This window comes from Staurois parvus, unplaced genomic scaffold (genome assembly GCF_062004578.1).
Source record: "Staurois parvus isolate SC_StPar_1 unplaced genomic scaffold, SC_StPar_1.0 ptg000454l, whole genome shotgun sequence".
Taxonomy (NCBI): Eukaryota; Metazoa; Chordata; class Amphibia; order Anura; family Ranidae; genus Staurois; species Staurois parvus.
Window position 1 is genome coordinate 159,527 of NW_028318250.1, and position 16,356 is coordinate 175,882.

The 16,356-nt window shown below is 42.1% G+C and overlaps 1 protein-coding gene across 2 annotated transcripts in view; it reads left to right on the top strand.

Moving 5' to 3' along the window:
• The window catches only part of SMIM29 (small integral membrane protein 29), a 50,587-nt gene that overhangs the window by 5,631 nt on the left and 28,600 nt on the right, over positions 1–16,356 (top strand). For both annotated transcript variants that reach the window (XM_089688771.1, XM_089688770.1), the window contains exons 2-4: positions 9,830–9,956; positions 13,803–13,968; positions 14,176–14,201. In XM_089688771.1, the coding sequence (XP_089544897.1) occupies positions 13,858–13,968; positions 14,176–14,201 (137 nt within the window). In that variant the 5' untranslated portion in view covers positions 9,830–9,956; positions 13,803–13,857. The remainder of the gene's footprint in view (positions 1–9,829; positions 9,957–13,802; positions 13,969–14,175; positions 14,202–16,356) is intronic.

The following is a 16,356-nucleotide window of genomic DNA, read 5'->3' on the forward strand; positions in this document are numbered from 1 at the left end:
TATTTACTCATCCTAACATCATCTTAACCAGAAAATTGGGTTACTTATTGTGTTTTTTTTTTTTTTCTTCATTCAAATTTGAAAAAAAAGTGTATTTAAAAAAAAAAAAAAAAAATTGTGTTTTAAAAAAACTGATACACAAATACCGTGTGACATAAAAAATTGCAACACTCACTAATATATCCTCTAGGGCCTCTGTTTTAAAAAAATATATAATGTTTGGGGATTCTAAGAATTTTTCTAGCAAAAAATAAAAAATATTAAAAGTTTAATTCACCATAAAGCCCCTTTTTGTTTTTAAAAGCACCTCTTCCTATTAAACAGCAGCCCGTCATAGTTTCCATGCTGCAAAAAATTTTTTTTATCAGGCCAAGTAGATTGGGACCCCAATTTAGTTCTTGGACAAGTAGTTTTAAAAGAAAAAAAAAATTCCACACCTCCTGAGTATGGAATATTATGGCATATACAGTTTCTGGGAAACGTCATCTGATCAGCATAAGTGCAGTCAACATAGTCAACTGACTGAAAGAGACAAAAGGACATTGTGCAGGATTGTGACCTGGAATGACAAAACAAATGCTGTAAAAGTGACTAAATAGCTCAATCTCATTCTTCACTGGACCATGACCATGTCACTCTCGCTTATGCTCATCAGATGACGGTTTCCCGGAAACTGTATATGCCATCATAACCTTTAATATTGTACTTGGTGGCACGGCAAATAAATTGGCAACTTCAGACACAGCGGCACCAGCTTAGCGGGCACCAACAATTTGCCCCTTTGAAACTCCGTAAGATGTGACGTGACTCTGTATCACTAGCAGCGCACGCAGTGAATGATGAAAGTGAGGCTTCCCACCTGATAGCTAGGTGTCTCATCACACAGCAGCAGCAAAAGAGTGTTGCATCACTTCTGCTTTGAACGGGAAACGTCTTCACTTTCACATCTGCAAATTCTGTAGTGTTCCTTTCATTTGTTTTGTCTAACACCTGTATTTTCATTGGCATGGGCAAATTCCTATCTGCATTTTTTTTTTTCCTTTTTATTTTTATGTGCCTTATATAGGATGTTGAAATATGCAGTTAAACCAATAGAGGGAGCAGTCACTCAATTTTCAGTTGCTTTGACTCATTATTTAACAACTGTTTTCTGCCACCTAGGGATTGTATTGTGTTTAGTGAGTTGTCCCGCTCAACTTCCATTGTGAAATAGATAAGTAACTAATGCAGGCTATAGATGAGATGAAAAACGACCGAAAATCGACTGAAGAAAAAAAAATTGGCTGATTTTCGGATCGTTGTTAGTGCAGTAATCGGTCGGCCGTTTTTTATGATTTTTGACCTTTTAGATTATCGGTCTTGCTGGAAAATAATCGGCCAAATTTGTCGTTCTGCCGATTTTCGCAGCATTGATGGATGAATTTGACGATCTTTTTCCGATATTTAAAAATGCGCATGGGCAGTGACATGAAAGAAGAAGGAAAAGAAGAAAAGGAAAAAAATAGAATATGAATGAGAAGAAGAAATAGAATATGAAGAAGAATAAAGATTTTCAGTCCGATATTATATTTGACATTTAAAAGTATAGCAACATTGTATCTATATGTATCCGACTAGAAACATCTGTATCTGAAATGGATACAAATAGATACAATGTTGCAACTTTTTCTTCTTCTGCATATTCTATTTCATCTTTTTATTCGTATTCTATTTGTTCTTCTTCTGCATATATTCTATATAATTGTCGGCTGTAGATGGGACAAAATCAGCCGACCTTTTTTTTTACCAATAGTGGTAAGGTCGGCTGATTTAAAAAAAAAAAAAAACGGCCGGTTTTCCCCCCGTCTATGGCCTGCATAACACAACCAATGTCTAGCACCATAGAACGGGAAGAAACATCTGTGTATGTAATGACAAGTATGACTGACTCCATGTGCATACAAATATATATGTCTCTGTATTGCTGGGAAAATGTGGACAATTTGGAGGTCTTTCAGAATTCATTGCAGGCACAGTTGACCTGCATTTGGCCAGCTTCAGCTGCTTAAGCATTTCCATGGACTTGTATTCCCATTTTTATAAGATAATATACATCAGGATGATCTGTTTAGCAGTAACGTTGAACTCCAGGTTTCTATAACTCAGAAATAGTTTGTTTAGGCCAAGCTGGTCCATATGGAGTATTTTTTTTTGACTAACAATTGATTGGGAAAGTTGTATAAACTGTATGTAGCATGAACTGCATACAGTATGCAGCAATGTGTTCATGACCATGGTTATTAGTTACACATAGCTACTGTATGGTTTACACAAACATTCAGCATTTTTGCCTGGCATTCCTCTTTAAGTCATTGTAGTTCAGAGAAAATTTTTTCCCATAACTCACTTGAAGCACATTATCAGGAAACATATTTGAGAGCAAATAACAGGAACATATGAGCAATCAGCTGTATAACGTGACAATGCAGTGACCATCTGAGTAATGTACCCAGTCAGTGGTTTGTCATTCTGTCTCTTTCAAGCTAGTAATCATTTCAGCTCCTTTGGCAGTAAAGTCTTTCTTCTTCAACCCCTTATTGTCAATGGGACGGAAGATATACAACACTGTATAGTATCCGAACACTTTGTAGATAGCTGAGAAAAAGAAGGCTTCTATTGTTTGACTAGAATTGCTCAGATCCCAAATAACACAATGCTACCAATTATTAAAGCAGTATTAAACCCGAAGCCATAAATGTAGTATATTGCAGCTTACCCACCATTAGATGTGGTGGCTGCATTAGTTTTCTTAGGTTTTCAACTCTGTTTTCACCTAGTGATATGGCCAGTAACATACCCTCCTGTATTAGTGAGACACAACACTAGAGGAATGAGATAGGAGGCCTAGCAGCATTGTCAGTCTGGGGGGGAAGATAAGTAGTATACATGTATTAGCAAATTTAGATACAGTAACAAATTGAAGCCAAACTCCAGCTCACACTTTATAATCTGTTACAGAAAACAGTTTTTCTTTATTGTACATCATGGGACACAGAGCAGGCTATGCATGACTGTGTGGCCACCTATAGGTGAATGGACACTGGCCAACCAATCAGAGAGGAGGTCATCCCCTATATAACCCCTCCTATACAGGAAGTTTTTTCACCAATGACTGTAAGGTGGATGGTCACTGAAAGTGTTGCGCTGGACCCTGCACAGCTGGAACCCTGTGCAGTTTTAAATCTGACCAAGGTGCTTCCAGCGGGGTGCTATATGGGTCTTCAAGGACTCAGCATGAGTCCTTGAAGGTCTGTATGACCATGCCCGCTATGATGGGTGAAGGTTGGTGCCTGACAGAAGTCAGGGACCTGTGGCAGGACTGGTAAGTTATCTCCTTTTTTTTTTTTTTTCTTTTTTTCCCTCTGTAAAGAGAAACAAACAAATCTCTAAATTTGGAGGCAAAAGGAGAGGTGGTGTGACTGTGAATTTCCACCAGTGGAGTGTTCACTGTTCTTCTTTTTTGGGCCACGGAATTCAGCCATATTTTGTTTATCTGGAGGCTAGGAGGATACTTGGGCTGCTGCTGAGAAATCTCTTGTGGCTGGGACATGGAGCAGGCTATTCAGAAGGGGCACGTGAGTACTCCCCTGAGGGGGAAGTGTGGACCAGTCAGTCAGGAGTCACCCTAGGTGGCTCATAAGGCAGCGTTTGCATTGAGTGTTTTTACGTCAGCACACTACTTGCATAGCTGTATCATTGAGATCTGTGTTACTAGTGGAGGTGCACAGGTTTGCTCTATCTGAAGTAATGTCTTCCAGAAAGTGGAGTGGGGGAGGTGCAGCAGAAAAGGATACTAATGTACCACCGCGAGGTCCTGAGTAACCTAGCCGAAGGTCCGCTGTAGTATCCTCTCCTGACAAGCCAGAAGCAGCTGGGCAGCCTGAGCCACTGTGTCTATCTGGCATTGTGGCTTCTACTGGAGCAAATGTAACCAAAGATGATCTTGCATTAGCTGGTTTAGAAGATAAGATCGCCAGGAAGATTGTATCAGTTTCTCAGGGGACTAAGAAGTGGGATAGATCCCCGTCCCCAGAACCACCAATCCTGGTGCAAGAATAGGTGGAGGATGAGGAAGAGTTGGAGGAAGGTTAGGCAGTAGAATTTCTGTCTGAGGAGTCACAGCCTGAGTAGAAACAGGAGGTCTCTGCCTCCCAGTCTCAGAGATTTTTAGTCCAAAACCTCACTGATAAGGTATGGTCCGGATTCAGGCTACCTCTGATAGAAGCCTCTGAGGTTAATTATTCTTCCCTGGGCTCCTTGATGCCTTCACAGAGTACTCCGTTTCATCCCTGAATAAATCTTTAACGTCCTGTGGATAATGTACAGGTTTTCATGGACCCAGCAGATAAGAAGCTGGAGTTTCTCCTTAAGGCCTCTTTCCCCATAGCAGGTTCTGCTGCCCAGTTAGCTGTGGCAACTATTGGCATTTGCAAGAGTCTTTCTGACCATGTCAAGCAACAGATTGGAAGACCATTTGTGCAGGGGGAATGCTTGGCCAAGGATTTGGAGGATGTTCCATGTGCTTTGTGTTTCGCGGTTGATGCTCTTAAGGATTCAATTCAGCAAAGTTCTTGCTTGGCCCTCTTATCAGTGCACATACGCAGGGTTTTGTGGCTGAAGAGTTGGTCAGCAGAACTGCCATGCAAAAAATTGTTGTTAGGTTTTCCCTTTCATGGAGAACGGCTATTTGGGGAAGATTTGGACAAATATATCCAAAAGTACTTCTAGCCTCTAAGAGGAAATCCAAATGCTCTTTTGTTTAGGTGTCAGGGGCTTCAGTTGCTGGGCCCTCATCTATCAGGCAGTCGTTTTGCCACACACATGTCCCAGGCTCCAGGGGTAGATCTCAGAATCAAAACCCAAGGAGGGCCTGGGTGCAAAAGTCATTTAAGACAGATCCAAAGTCTTCATGCTTATGAAGGGGCGAAGGCTTTTGAATTTTGTGGCAGCATGGAGGGCTCTAATCTAAGACAAATGGGTCATTTCCACGATTTCTCTGGGGTACAGACTAGAATTTCGGGTATTTCCCTCTCCCCAGTTTCTAAGATCAAATGTACCAATTAATCCAGAGAAAATAAGAGCTCTATTTCAGACACTGGATTGCCTGTTGGCTCAATGAGTAATCATGGAGGTTCCAGCGGGCGAAAGTTTTCAGGGGTTTTATTCAAATTTGTTTACAGTCCCAAAACCAAATGGGGATGTAAGGCCCATTTTGGGCCTAAAGGGGCTAAATCAGTTCCTATGTGTCCGATCCTTTCGTATGGAATCGGTTCGGTCAGTAGTTGCCTCCCTACAGGAGGGAGATTTTTCGGCATCAAGGACACATACCTGCATGTACCGATATTTATTCCTCACCAAAGATTTCTGTGGTTTGCAGTAGGGTTCAGCATTTCCAGTTCACTACCGCTGGGCTGGCCACGGCTCCCAGAGTTTTCACAAAAAGTCTTGCTCCGGTGTTGGGGCTACTCAGGAGAATATCGGTAACAGGTTATCTAGACAATCTCTTGCTCAGAAATCGGTCGGTGCCAGATTTGAAGCAGGATGTGGTCCTTACAATGCAGATCCTGGCTGGGTGCTCAACCTCAAGTCAGCCATGGAACCAGTACAGAGCCTGGAGTATTTGGGGATGGTCCTAGACACAGTTCAGGCAAAGGTATTTGTGCCTCCAGCGAAACGTTGGGCCCTAAACAATGAGGATTGCAGTTTGAGGGCCAAGAGAGATCCTTCAATTTGCCTTTGTATGAGGTTGCTGGGGAAGATGGTGTCCTCATTCGAGGCTATTCCCTATGCTCCATTCCACTCCAGACCGCTACAAAGGTTCATTCTGTCTGGATCAAAGAGATTCCAGCCCTGGATTACTGCATATCCAGAGCCTGAATTTGTGGTTGATAACTCACAATTTGGAGAAGGGAAGATCCCTTCGGCCAGTGGTGTGGAAGTTGGTAACCACTGATGCAAGCCTTTCAGATTGGGGGGGTCATTCTGGTAGAGGCCACAGTTCAGGGAACATGGCTTCCACGGGAAAGGGTTCTTCCCATCAGTGTCCTGGAACTTCAAGCAGTGAGGCTGGCTCTGAGATATTGGACATCCAGGCTTCAAGGCTTCAAGGTTGGCCTGTAAGGATTCAATCCGACAATGCCACAGCAATCTCCTACATTAACCACCAGGGCAGTACCAGGAGTTGAGGTGCTCAGAAGGCTAACTATATTCTGACCTGGACAGGGAGATGTGTTCCAAGTCTGTCAGCAGTGTTCATTCCAGGTGTGGAAAATTGGCAGGCAGATTATCTCAGTCGCTGGCAGATGATTCCAGGGGAATGGGCTTCGCATTCCGATGTTTTCAAGGAAGTCTGCCAGCGATGGGATTGCCTAGATGTAGATCTATTGACATCCAGGTTCAACAACAAGGGCGGTCTTTTTGTGTCCAGGGTAAGGGACCCTTGCGTGGCAGGTGTAGATGCCTTAGTGATTCCTTTGAACCAGTTCTCACTGATTTATGTTTTTCCTCTGATCCAGCTACTGCCACGTCTCTTACGCAGGATTCGGGAGCAGTCTATTCCAGTGATACTGATTGCTCCGGCCTGGCCCGGGAGGGCCTGGTACGCGCACATAGTGAAGATGGCAGTAGACGGGCCGTGGGCCCTGCCCTGTCTCAAGGTCCGATATTGCACCCAGCTTTACGGTCGCTAAATTTTATGGCGTGGCTGTTGAAACCCAGATCCTGAAGGATCATGTCATCTCCATCTTGTTGTGTGCTAGAAAGGACGTTTCTAGAAACATTTATTACAGAACCTGGAAGGCATTGGTGTGAGGTTCACAAATGGCACCCACAAAAGTATGTGATTGGCAGGATTCTGTCATTTCTTCAAGCAGAAACATTTGGCTGTTGGTACCACTAAGGGCCAGGTTTCAGCATTAGCTATTTTTTTTTCCAGAGGCCCATTGCTTCTTACTCTTTGGTCCGCACTTTTTTACAAGGAGAAATGCGTATGACTCCTTCTGTCAGGTTGCCTTTGTGTCCTTTGGGACCTGAACTTGCTTTTGGTGGTTTTGCAAAAGCCACCATTTGAACCTATTGGAGAGACTCCATTGGTCCTGTTGACTCATAAGGTGGTGTTTCTAGTGGCAATCACTTCTGCGAGAAGGGTGTGGGAGCTGGCAGCTCTATCTTGCAGAAAAACATTTCTGGTTTTGCACCATGATAGGGTGCTGTAGCGACCTCGTCTGAGATGAAAACCAGAAACCACTTTTTGGTAAAAAACACAATCAGGACATAGTTCTGCCTTCATTCTTGGTCTCAGTCAGCAAGAGAGAGTTCTGCCAGAGGGGCCTAGGAAGAGCTAGGCAGCATCCAAGGTGACTATTTCTCATTGGATCCACCAAATGATCATTCAAGACTATGGTTTGAAAGGTAAAGTCCCACCCTTTAGGGTGAAGGCACACTCCACCAGGAGTGTGGGGGCATCTTGGGCAATCCACCATCAGGTGTCAGTGGTTCAGGTTTGCAAGGCTGCTATTTGGTCTTCGGTCCACACATTCACAAGATTCTATGAGATGGATGTCAGAGCCACAGAGGATTCTGCCTTTGGCCGCAGTTTTTTACGAATGGCTGAGTAGGTCCTGAGGGATTGACTGTGGCTATCGTGGTGTCACCCTCCCCTCAAATTTCTTATTGCTTTGGGACATACCACATAGTCATGAATAGCCTGCCCTGTGTCCCATGATGTATGATAAAGAAAATTGGTTTTTGTTCTACATACCTGTAAAATCCATTTCTTGGAGTACATCATGGAACACGGAGTTCCCACCCCTCTTTCTGGAATGTCATTGCTTGCTACAAAAACTGAGGTAATTCCTGTATAGGGGAGGACCTCCTCTCTGGTCGGCAAGTGTCCATTCACCTATACAGGGATGTGGAATTTATATCGCCTGATACCCAGGACATGCTGTTCCGGGCAGGTAGTTTTTTTCCAACCTTTAGCTCTGCTGGGGGCAAGCAGAGCTCCCCTTTCAGGTGGTTGCATTCGGGCCAATTTGCTTCCACACAGTTCCAGCCTCTTCACAAATGTGCACTGCATTACATTCAGTGGAGCACAGGGGAAACATCCAGGTTCTTTTAGATCTTGGATGTCTCCAAAAATTATCACATAGGGGACCTTGTCCCCTATGTGATGAAAGGAAAAATGTACGTTTAAAAACTTTTTGTTTTTAATTGTAAAATTTGAGTTACACCCAAGCACACGACTCCCCCCCCCCCCCCCCCCCCCCCTACCAGATATACGCACGTACAAACTTCAAACACATTGGGGTGCCTACGCATGAAAAAGTCGATTGCAATACACGTGTTACATATCGCCGCACACGCTAGAATGAGAGCAATAATTCTAGCACTTCCTCCGTAACACTATACTGATGGCCTATCAGTGCTCTGCTCATCACACTGCAAGGTCTCTCCCCTCCCTGCTAGTCCCCGAGTGCGGTGCTGGAGACAGGCAGGGAGGGGAGGAGGAGATAAACAGCACAATGTTAAAATTACTACTTGCTTAAGTCGCCATAAAGCCTCTTTTTGTTTTTAAAAGCTCCAGACATTCTTAAAATCTCCTCCGATTTAAATACGGTTTTGGTTTAAAATAAAATTTTTTTTTTTTTTTATCAGGACAAGTAGATTGGGACACCAATTTAGTTCCTGGACAAGTAGTTTTTTTCAAAAATTTCCACACCCCTGCTACAGGTGGCCTATAACCCACATACTCCTGAATAGCCTGCTCTGTGTCACGTGATATACTCCAAAAAAATGGATTTTACAGGTAAGTATGTAGAAAAAAAATCCCTTTTTTTTTTTTTTTTCTTTTTTTTTTTTTTCTTTTTGGGATAAAGCTTTTTGCATGAATACATATGATGATCATTCCAAGCACCCCTGCCAGTGTTAACTGGTTTGTCTCATCCTTGTAAACTTATACATTCTGCTGGAGAGCTTGTGCTTTAGAAAAACAACAGACTTGCTGGCTGGATCACCAGATGAAAAAAAGGAAACCAATGCAGCCATCACATCTAAGAATTAGTAAGCTGCAGTATAATACGTTTTGCTTTTGTATTTAATACTTCTTTTAACCACTTTCCCTCTGCTCTATAGCAGATATACTGCTACAGGGTGGCAGGGGTGCACAAAATCACGTAAATATACGTGATTTTGCATTTCCGATTAGGTGGCACGCGCGGCTGTCAACCACGGGGTCCTGGCCAGTGAATACACAGGAGGAGGACTGTTTCATTTACGAACAGTCCTCCTCCCTGTCAGCTTGGACTCACTGCTCTGGATGGCTGTTCACAGCACAGCCATCCAGAGCAATGTGATGACAGTGAAGCACACAGATGCTGCCCCGCAGTAAAACACTCCCTTCTCACAGTTAACCCTTTGCCCCTCATGTTAACCCCTTCCTTCCCAGTGCCATTAGTACAGTGTCAGTGTATTTTTTTTTTTTTTTTTTTTTTTTTTTAGCAGCCCTATAAATTACTGATTGTTCATGGGTTATTGTCCCTTTGCTTTCAAATAGTTCCCTGGCAATGTCCTCCAAGTGCATTAAGGACAAAAAACAAGTGCTGCAAATCATTTATTAGCCCTACTTATCTGAATAATGACCCATATTCACTTAAGGTCCCATCTCTAAAAGTTCATACTTGACATCTGGCCTAATGCTCATACCCTTATAACTTGAAAGAAATATTCTCAATTTTGCAAACCAAAACGTATACATTTTCTTCTCACATAATTATTTTCAATTCTTTTCTAGACCATTTTGTTGATCAAGCGAAGTGCAGACAGTTTTTTTAACACCATCAGCCTTTCCTTCCACACTGTAATGTACTTTCTCTGACAGCATGTTATAATGGAAACCTGAGTACCACTTTATTGGCAAGGTAAGCAAAAATAATGGAAACAAAATGTCACACGATCATAAGTAGGCTGAATATTGTATTAAGTTAATTGGTAACGATACATAGAGTTAAAAATTTGAACCTTGAAGTCCATAGAGGGAAACAGAGAAAACAGCCTACCTCCTTAGTACATTTTTATCCAGGCATAGCTGCAGTATATCAATTTACCTTTTTCCAACTGTTCATAATCTGGTGATCTATGAACCCTTGCTTGTGATGTAGATGAACATTTCCCAAACACACCCACTGGAGGCTCCTTGCTATCTCTTGTATTTGGAGGATCATTTTTTACATAGAGCCAAGCACAAAATGGGGAAAAATGCTCCGCTGGTGCTAATGGCGAGATAATTTTACTTGCCTGGTTTAGTGCTCATATTTCCAATCACCTTTTAAACCATTCTTTCATGACTGAACCCCAAGCCTTTCTGACAAGCAGAAACGTTGGCACTTCATGACAGTGCTGAAGCTTGCCTCCTGCATGTGTTCGCGTGGGATGCTTGGCAAGAACTACATGCATGTGTCAGAGCTTTGTCTTTCAGGGTGGCACTCAGCTGTGAGAATGTTTAGGGAGTTTACAGGGGGCAGTATGGGGATTACCTAATCCGTGTGCTGCTAAAATGTAATTGTCCAGCCAGTAGGATGCTATTGGGGAAGTGAGAAAACTGTAAAGCATATCTGTAATATGCAAAAGTGAGGCCAGTGCATGGCAGTGGTGTGAACCACTCAAGTGGTGGGATAGCATTACAAATCGTGTGTAAGGTATAACAACTCCTGTGCATGAATTTTAACACTATATTTAGCATAACATGTTCAGTGTTATATTTTATAGTCTTCTCCTTGATTCTGTAATTTTACAAAACAGCATGGTCTTTGCTGTTAGGTGAGTGAAGATTCTGCAGTGAATTATAGCTACCAAAAACAACCTGAACTTGGTGTTTTATTTATTTAAAGCAAGACTACAGCTCCCACTATATTTGAATACAAGGTAAATACAGATTAAAAAACAAAAAAATGGTGTGCTGTCTCATTTAACAAGTGCCACACATACTCTATATTCATAGCACAAATGGTAAATATCAGTTATAAAGTGCAGTAGAACAAAGTGCTACATGCAGTAAACTCAGAAATCATTGCGTCCATCATTTCATATGACATAATACATAAAATCATGAGTATCAATAAACTACCAAAGCGTTATAGTGAATAAAGGCAATAAAGTGCATTTGTGTCCAGTATTTCATAAAGTTTGGTGCAAAAATCAAAAGTTCCGAGCAGGGGCAGACTGACCATTTGAAAACTCGGGCACTGCCCGAGGGCCCGGGGTCAGTAAGGGGCCCCATGAGATGCCCCTGGTAACCTTTTCACAGGCTTTTTTGAGTTTTGCCAAGGACACAGGTGCCCCATGATCCCCTGTTGCCCGGGGCCCCATGAGTTGTCAGTCCGCCCCTGGTTCCGAGCAGATATGGCATAAGGTCCATCCACTAACGTGCCACCGATGCTATGATGGTGTCCTAAAGGACCGCACCTCAGAGTGAGAGACCACCACCATCCAAAAAGGCTGCATACAGTGGGGAAAATAATTATTTGATCTCCTTCAGATTTTATAAGTTTGCCCACCTACAAAGAAATGAAGGGTGTATAATTTTTTTCATAGGTGCATTTTAAATGATAGAGACAGGATATCAACCAAAATCCAGAAAAAACATATGATACAAATGTTATAAATTGAGTTGCAATTCAGTGAGTAAAATTTAAGTATTTTGATCCTTAAGCAAAACATGATTTAGTACTTAGTGGAGAAACCCTTGTTGGCAAGCACAGAGGTAAGCTGTTTCTTGTAGTTGGTAACTGAGTTTGCACGCATATCAGGAGGGATTTTGGTCCACTCTTCATTACAGATCTTCTCTAAATCCCTAAGGTTTCTTGGCTGTCGCTTGGAAATTCGAAGTTTCAGCTCCCTTCATAAATTTTCTATAGGATTAAGGTCTGGAGACTGGCTAGGCCACTCCATGACCTTAATGTGCTTCCTCTTGAGCCACTCCTTTGTTACCTTGCCGGTATGTTTTGGGTTATTTTCATACTATAAGGTTACCCACAACCACAACCCATCTTCAGTGTTCTGGCTGAGGGAAGAAGGTTCTCATCCAAGATTTTACAATATGTGGCCTCGTCTATTGGCCCCTCAAAGTTGGCCTGTACCTTTTAGGAGAGAAATAGCTCCAAAGCATAATGTTTCCACCTCCGTGCTTAACTGTAGGGATGGCTTTCTTAGGGTCATAGTCAGCATTTTTTCTTCCTCCAAGCACGGTAAGTCGAGTTAATGCCAAAGACCTCAATTTTGGTCTCCTCTGACTACAGCACTTTCTCCCTATTCTTCCCAAATCATTTTCTATGTTAATTGGCAAACTTCAGATTTGTCTGTACATGTGCCTTCTTGAGGAAAGGGACCTTGCTGGCGCTGCAGTATTTCAATCCATGGCGGCATATTTTACCAATAACTTGTTTTGTGATTGTGGTCCCAACTGCCTTGAGATCATTCACAAGCTCCTTCCGTGTAGTTTTGGGCTGATTCCTTACTTTTCTCATGATCATCCTTATCCCATGAGGCAGACTCTTGCATGGAGCTCCAGACCGAGAGTGATTGATGGTTATTTTTGTATTTCTTCCATTTGCATATAATCGCTTCAACAGTTGTCTCTTTCTTACCAAGCTTCTTGCTGATGGTCTTGTAGCCCATTCCAGCCTTGTGCAGGACTACAATCTTGTCCCTGATGTCCTTTGACAGCTCTTTGGTCTTGTCCATAATGGTGAGGTTTGAATGTAAGAGATTTTGTGGACAGGTGTCTTTTATACACATAACGAGTTGTCATTAGGAGCGCCTTCTTAAATTGACAGGACTAATCTGTGTACCACATGAGCACATAGCCAGTCTGTGGGAGCCAGAATTATTGTTGGTCAGTAGGGGATCAAATACTCATGGAACTCCAACTCACTGCATAATAATTGTATTCTGTTTTTCCTGGATTTTTTGTTAATATTCTGTCTGTAAAATTTAAAATATACCTATGATAAAAATTATAGACCCTTCATTTCTTTGTAAGGGGGTAAACCTACAAAATCTGCTGGGGATGAAATAATTATTTTCTCCACTGCACAAAAAGACTAACCTCCACATTATAAGAGGCTAAAACATTATAGTTCTCTGATCCTCCCAAACACAGCCATTCAGCATCAGTGGATCTCCTATGGTTGGCACTACAGATCACCTCTGCTGCTCAGTCTCAGTCACGAGAACAGCGCCGGTGTCGCTCAAAAATAAAAGAACCAAAACCATGGCCTAATATCTTCCACAAATTATATTTATTAAACTATGTGGTACTCACAAGCATACCAGTAGACAGACATGTTAAATGGCAACACCCACCGGATGACAGTAAGCACAATGATGTCATGAAATAGGCTCTGCCCTACATGTTTGGTGGCAACCCATGCCCACTGTGCCAGTCCTATGCAATAGAAAAATACCTGCTTGCACGTCTACTGAGCATTGATGCATGTATATCTAAACAATGTCTCTTCTGGTGAGGGCATATGGCTGTCCACCTGCGGTCTATCGCTCAATAACTTTACTGCTACATCTACTCAACCAGTGATGTTTCAAAAACCAAAATTAGCTTTCTAGTCTTCTGTTGGTGCAAACAATAAATTAATATTTGAGGACAGAACAGTGTGCTCGCCAAAAATGAACAAGTAAAACTAATATGAATCATATATCTGCATACATTACAGACTATATGGATAACACATTTTTGTTTCTGTCTATGCCAGATTCTTGTCGGCATCACATTCAGGTTATCACACCAATGCCCACCTCGGTGACACCATGAGTAATTCCACAGACTCTGTACCAAGTAATATCAATGCTGACTCTATGGGAGGGATTGTGCTGGTGCCTTTCTTCCTGATCACTTTGCTTGGTGTAGTTGTTGCAGTGGTAAGTTTTCAAAACTTCTGAGTGCTTTTACCATATAGAAGATAATTCGCGAGTGACTGCTTCATATTTGCTACAACTCCTGCATGCTGTCTAAATTGGGATTATTTATGTTGTCATTCTATGTTAGTATTTTTACATTGTGCATTGCTTTTACGTTGTCGGTATTGTTAACAACAGGTTTTCATTTTGTGCTTTTTTTATTTATAGATCATGTATGTAAAGAAGAGGAAAAGGTATCTGTGGTGAACAATATTTTTTAAAAAAATGCATAATTTTCTTATCTGTTAGTCTTCTTTTGTTTATCATTTTTAGCTACAGTATAGTAACGCTTGCTTGAAACCACCTCGAGCAGCAGCTATTTGTTAACATTCATTGAACAACATTCATTATTTTAATGTAATATTTATTCTTGCAATTTGGACAGAATCTCCTATTTCTAAAGTGTAGATATCAGCAGACCTGGACCCTGAGTAATTTTTGACAGCGCAAGCCATTCAAAATAGGAAGGTCCTAATTATGGCACTGGGATGCATTTATATCTATAACATGATGCTTCATTGTGCATCTTTTTCTTTACTTGTGCCCAAAGGATATTTTTTTCCTTTTGCAAGCAGAGATGTTTGGCCAGCTTCAGTGCTGTCCCAATAAAGATTATGCAGTAATCATTAGTTAACACTAACACATGTAGCATGTGTTAGCCCTGATCACAAGTTTCAGCAGAGCTTTGTCTTCTGCTGTGCCATAACACATTGCTGCCATCATCACTTTCCAACTGGATTAAAGGATAACTGTTCCTTTTGCGCATTAAAGAAATCAGCATAAAGTAAGTTTCAAAGTTTGTTTACATAGAGTTGGAAATGGTCAGAGACACTGTCACTAGCACCATGCAGGGAAAGCTAACCGCATCCCTGGAAAGACCCCCACCTCTTTGACCACCTTACCTGCGCTTTCTTGCAGTTCCCTACTGCTCCTCAAGAATGCCTGTCACTTTTGAGCATAGAGGAGCATATGACCTGCACTCCTGTAACAGTACCTTTGCCTAGCAGCCAGTTGCAAAGCCTACTGTCACATGACTGGGAGAGTGATGTCCTAACTTACCATGGTTACTGAGACCGCCTATCTCAGCACTAGCTTTAGAAGAGCAAGGATCTGCGAGAGAGAGCAGGTAAGATGAATATAAGTAGGTTGGGAGTTTTCTGATTTCAGAAACATTGCCTCCATGTCCTGCTTGTCAGGTTTTCCCTGCCATTTTTGTACCATTGTAGATATTTCTCTTCCCTTTCTGTCCTGTAGACACAACAGGAAGTGAAAGGAAATCTCTCAAAACTTAGGGAAATTCCTTCTTAAACCATTATCACAGGAACAGGTAACCCCATTATAAGACGTCCACTCTGTTCCTTTTCTGATGGCATCTCAAAATTCTGGATTCTCATTCACTTTTGGTCCTAGTGTTCACCGAGACAAAGAGTTAATTGCCCTAAAGTGCACCATGCACATTACTGTCTGACCATATAGTCTTTGTACAATTGCCTCACATTTTACCAAAACTGTAAAAGGACCTACTTAACGATCTAGTCAAGCAAAACAAAATTGGGCTTTGGGATTCACTTTAAAGGATAAGTTCACCTTTTGGACAAAAATAACATACACTTTTTTTTTTTTTGCAGGTAAAATGTGCATTTATTATTTATGTCCAAAGGAGCATGGAAAGCATTGCACCAGCGACCAGTAGATCACTGATGCCATGTAGGTCTCCTGCAGACCTGTCAAAATATATGCTTGCCATACAGGATGTACGGCCAAGCAGATATTCTGAAAGGAAGCTTCAATGAACTACCACAGCACCGTGGACAGGCCAAGCCCATGACCGCTAAGGCTGTTGGGTCTTTCAGTTCATTCATTCACGGAAGTCTGTGAATAAATGACATGGGCGGAGCCCCGCACGGCCATGCTGTTTTCAAATCTGACATAGTACGGGGAGACTTTTCCCCGTATTATCTGTGAGAGGAAGGGTGGGCAGTGGGGGTGGCTGCAGCTATGGGAACATGTTACATGTTGCACCCTAAAAACGGGTGGAACGTGTAACATGTCCCCAAAGGTGAACTTATCCTTTAAAGTAGTGTAATCAACTTGTGTTAAGACCTGTTTACACATAAACCGTGCATTAAAATGAATGTAAATGCTGGAAAAAAAGCATATGCAATCCCTTCCATTGACATGCATTTTTACGTGTGGGCAGCACAGTGGCTAAATAGTTAGCACTTCCGCCTGGCAGTACTTGGGTCATTGGTTTGAATCCCAACTATGGCACCACCTGCCTGGAGTTTGCAAGTTCTCCCTGTGCCTGCGTGGGTTTTCTCCAGGTACTCCGGTTTCCTGCCACACTCC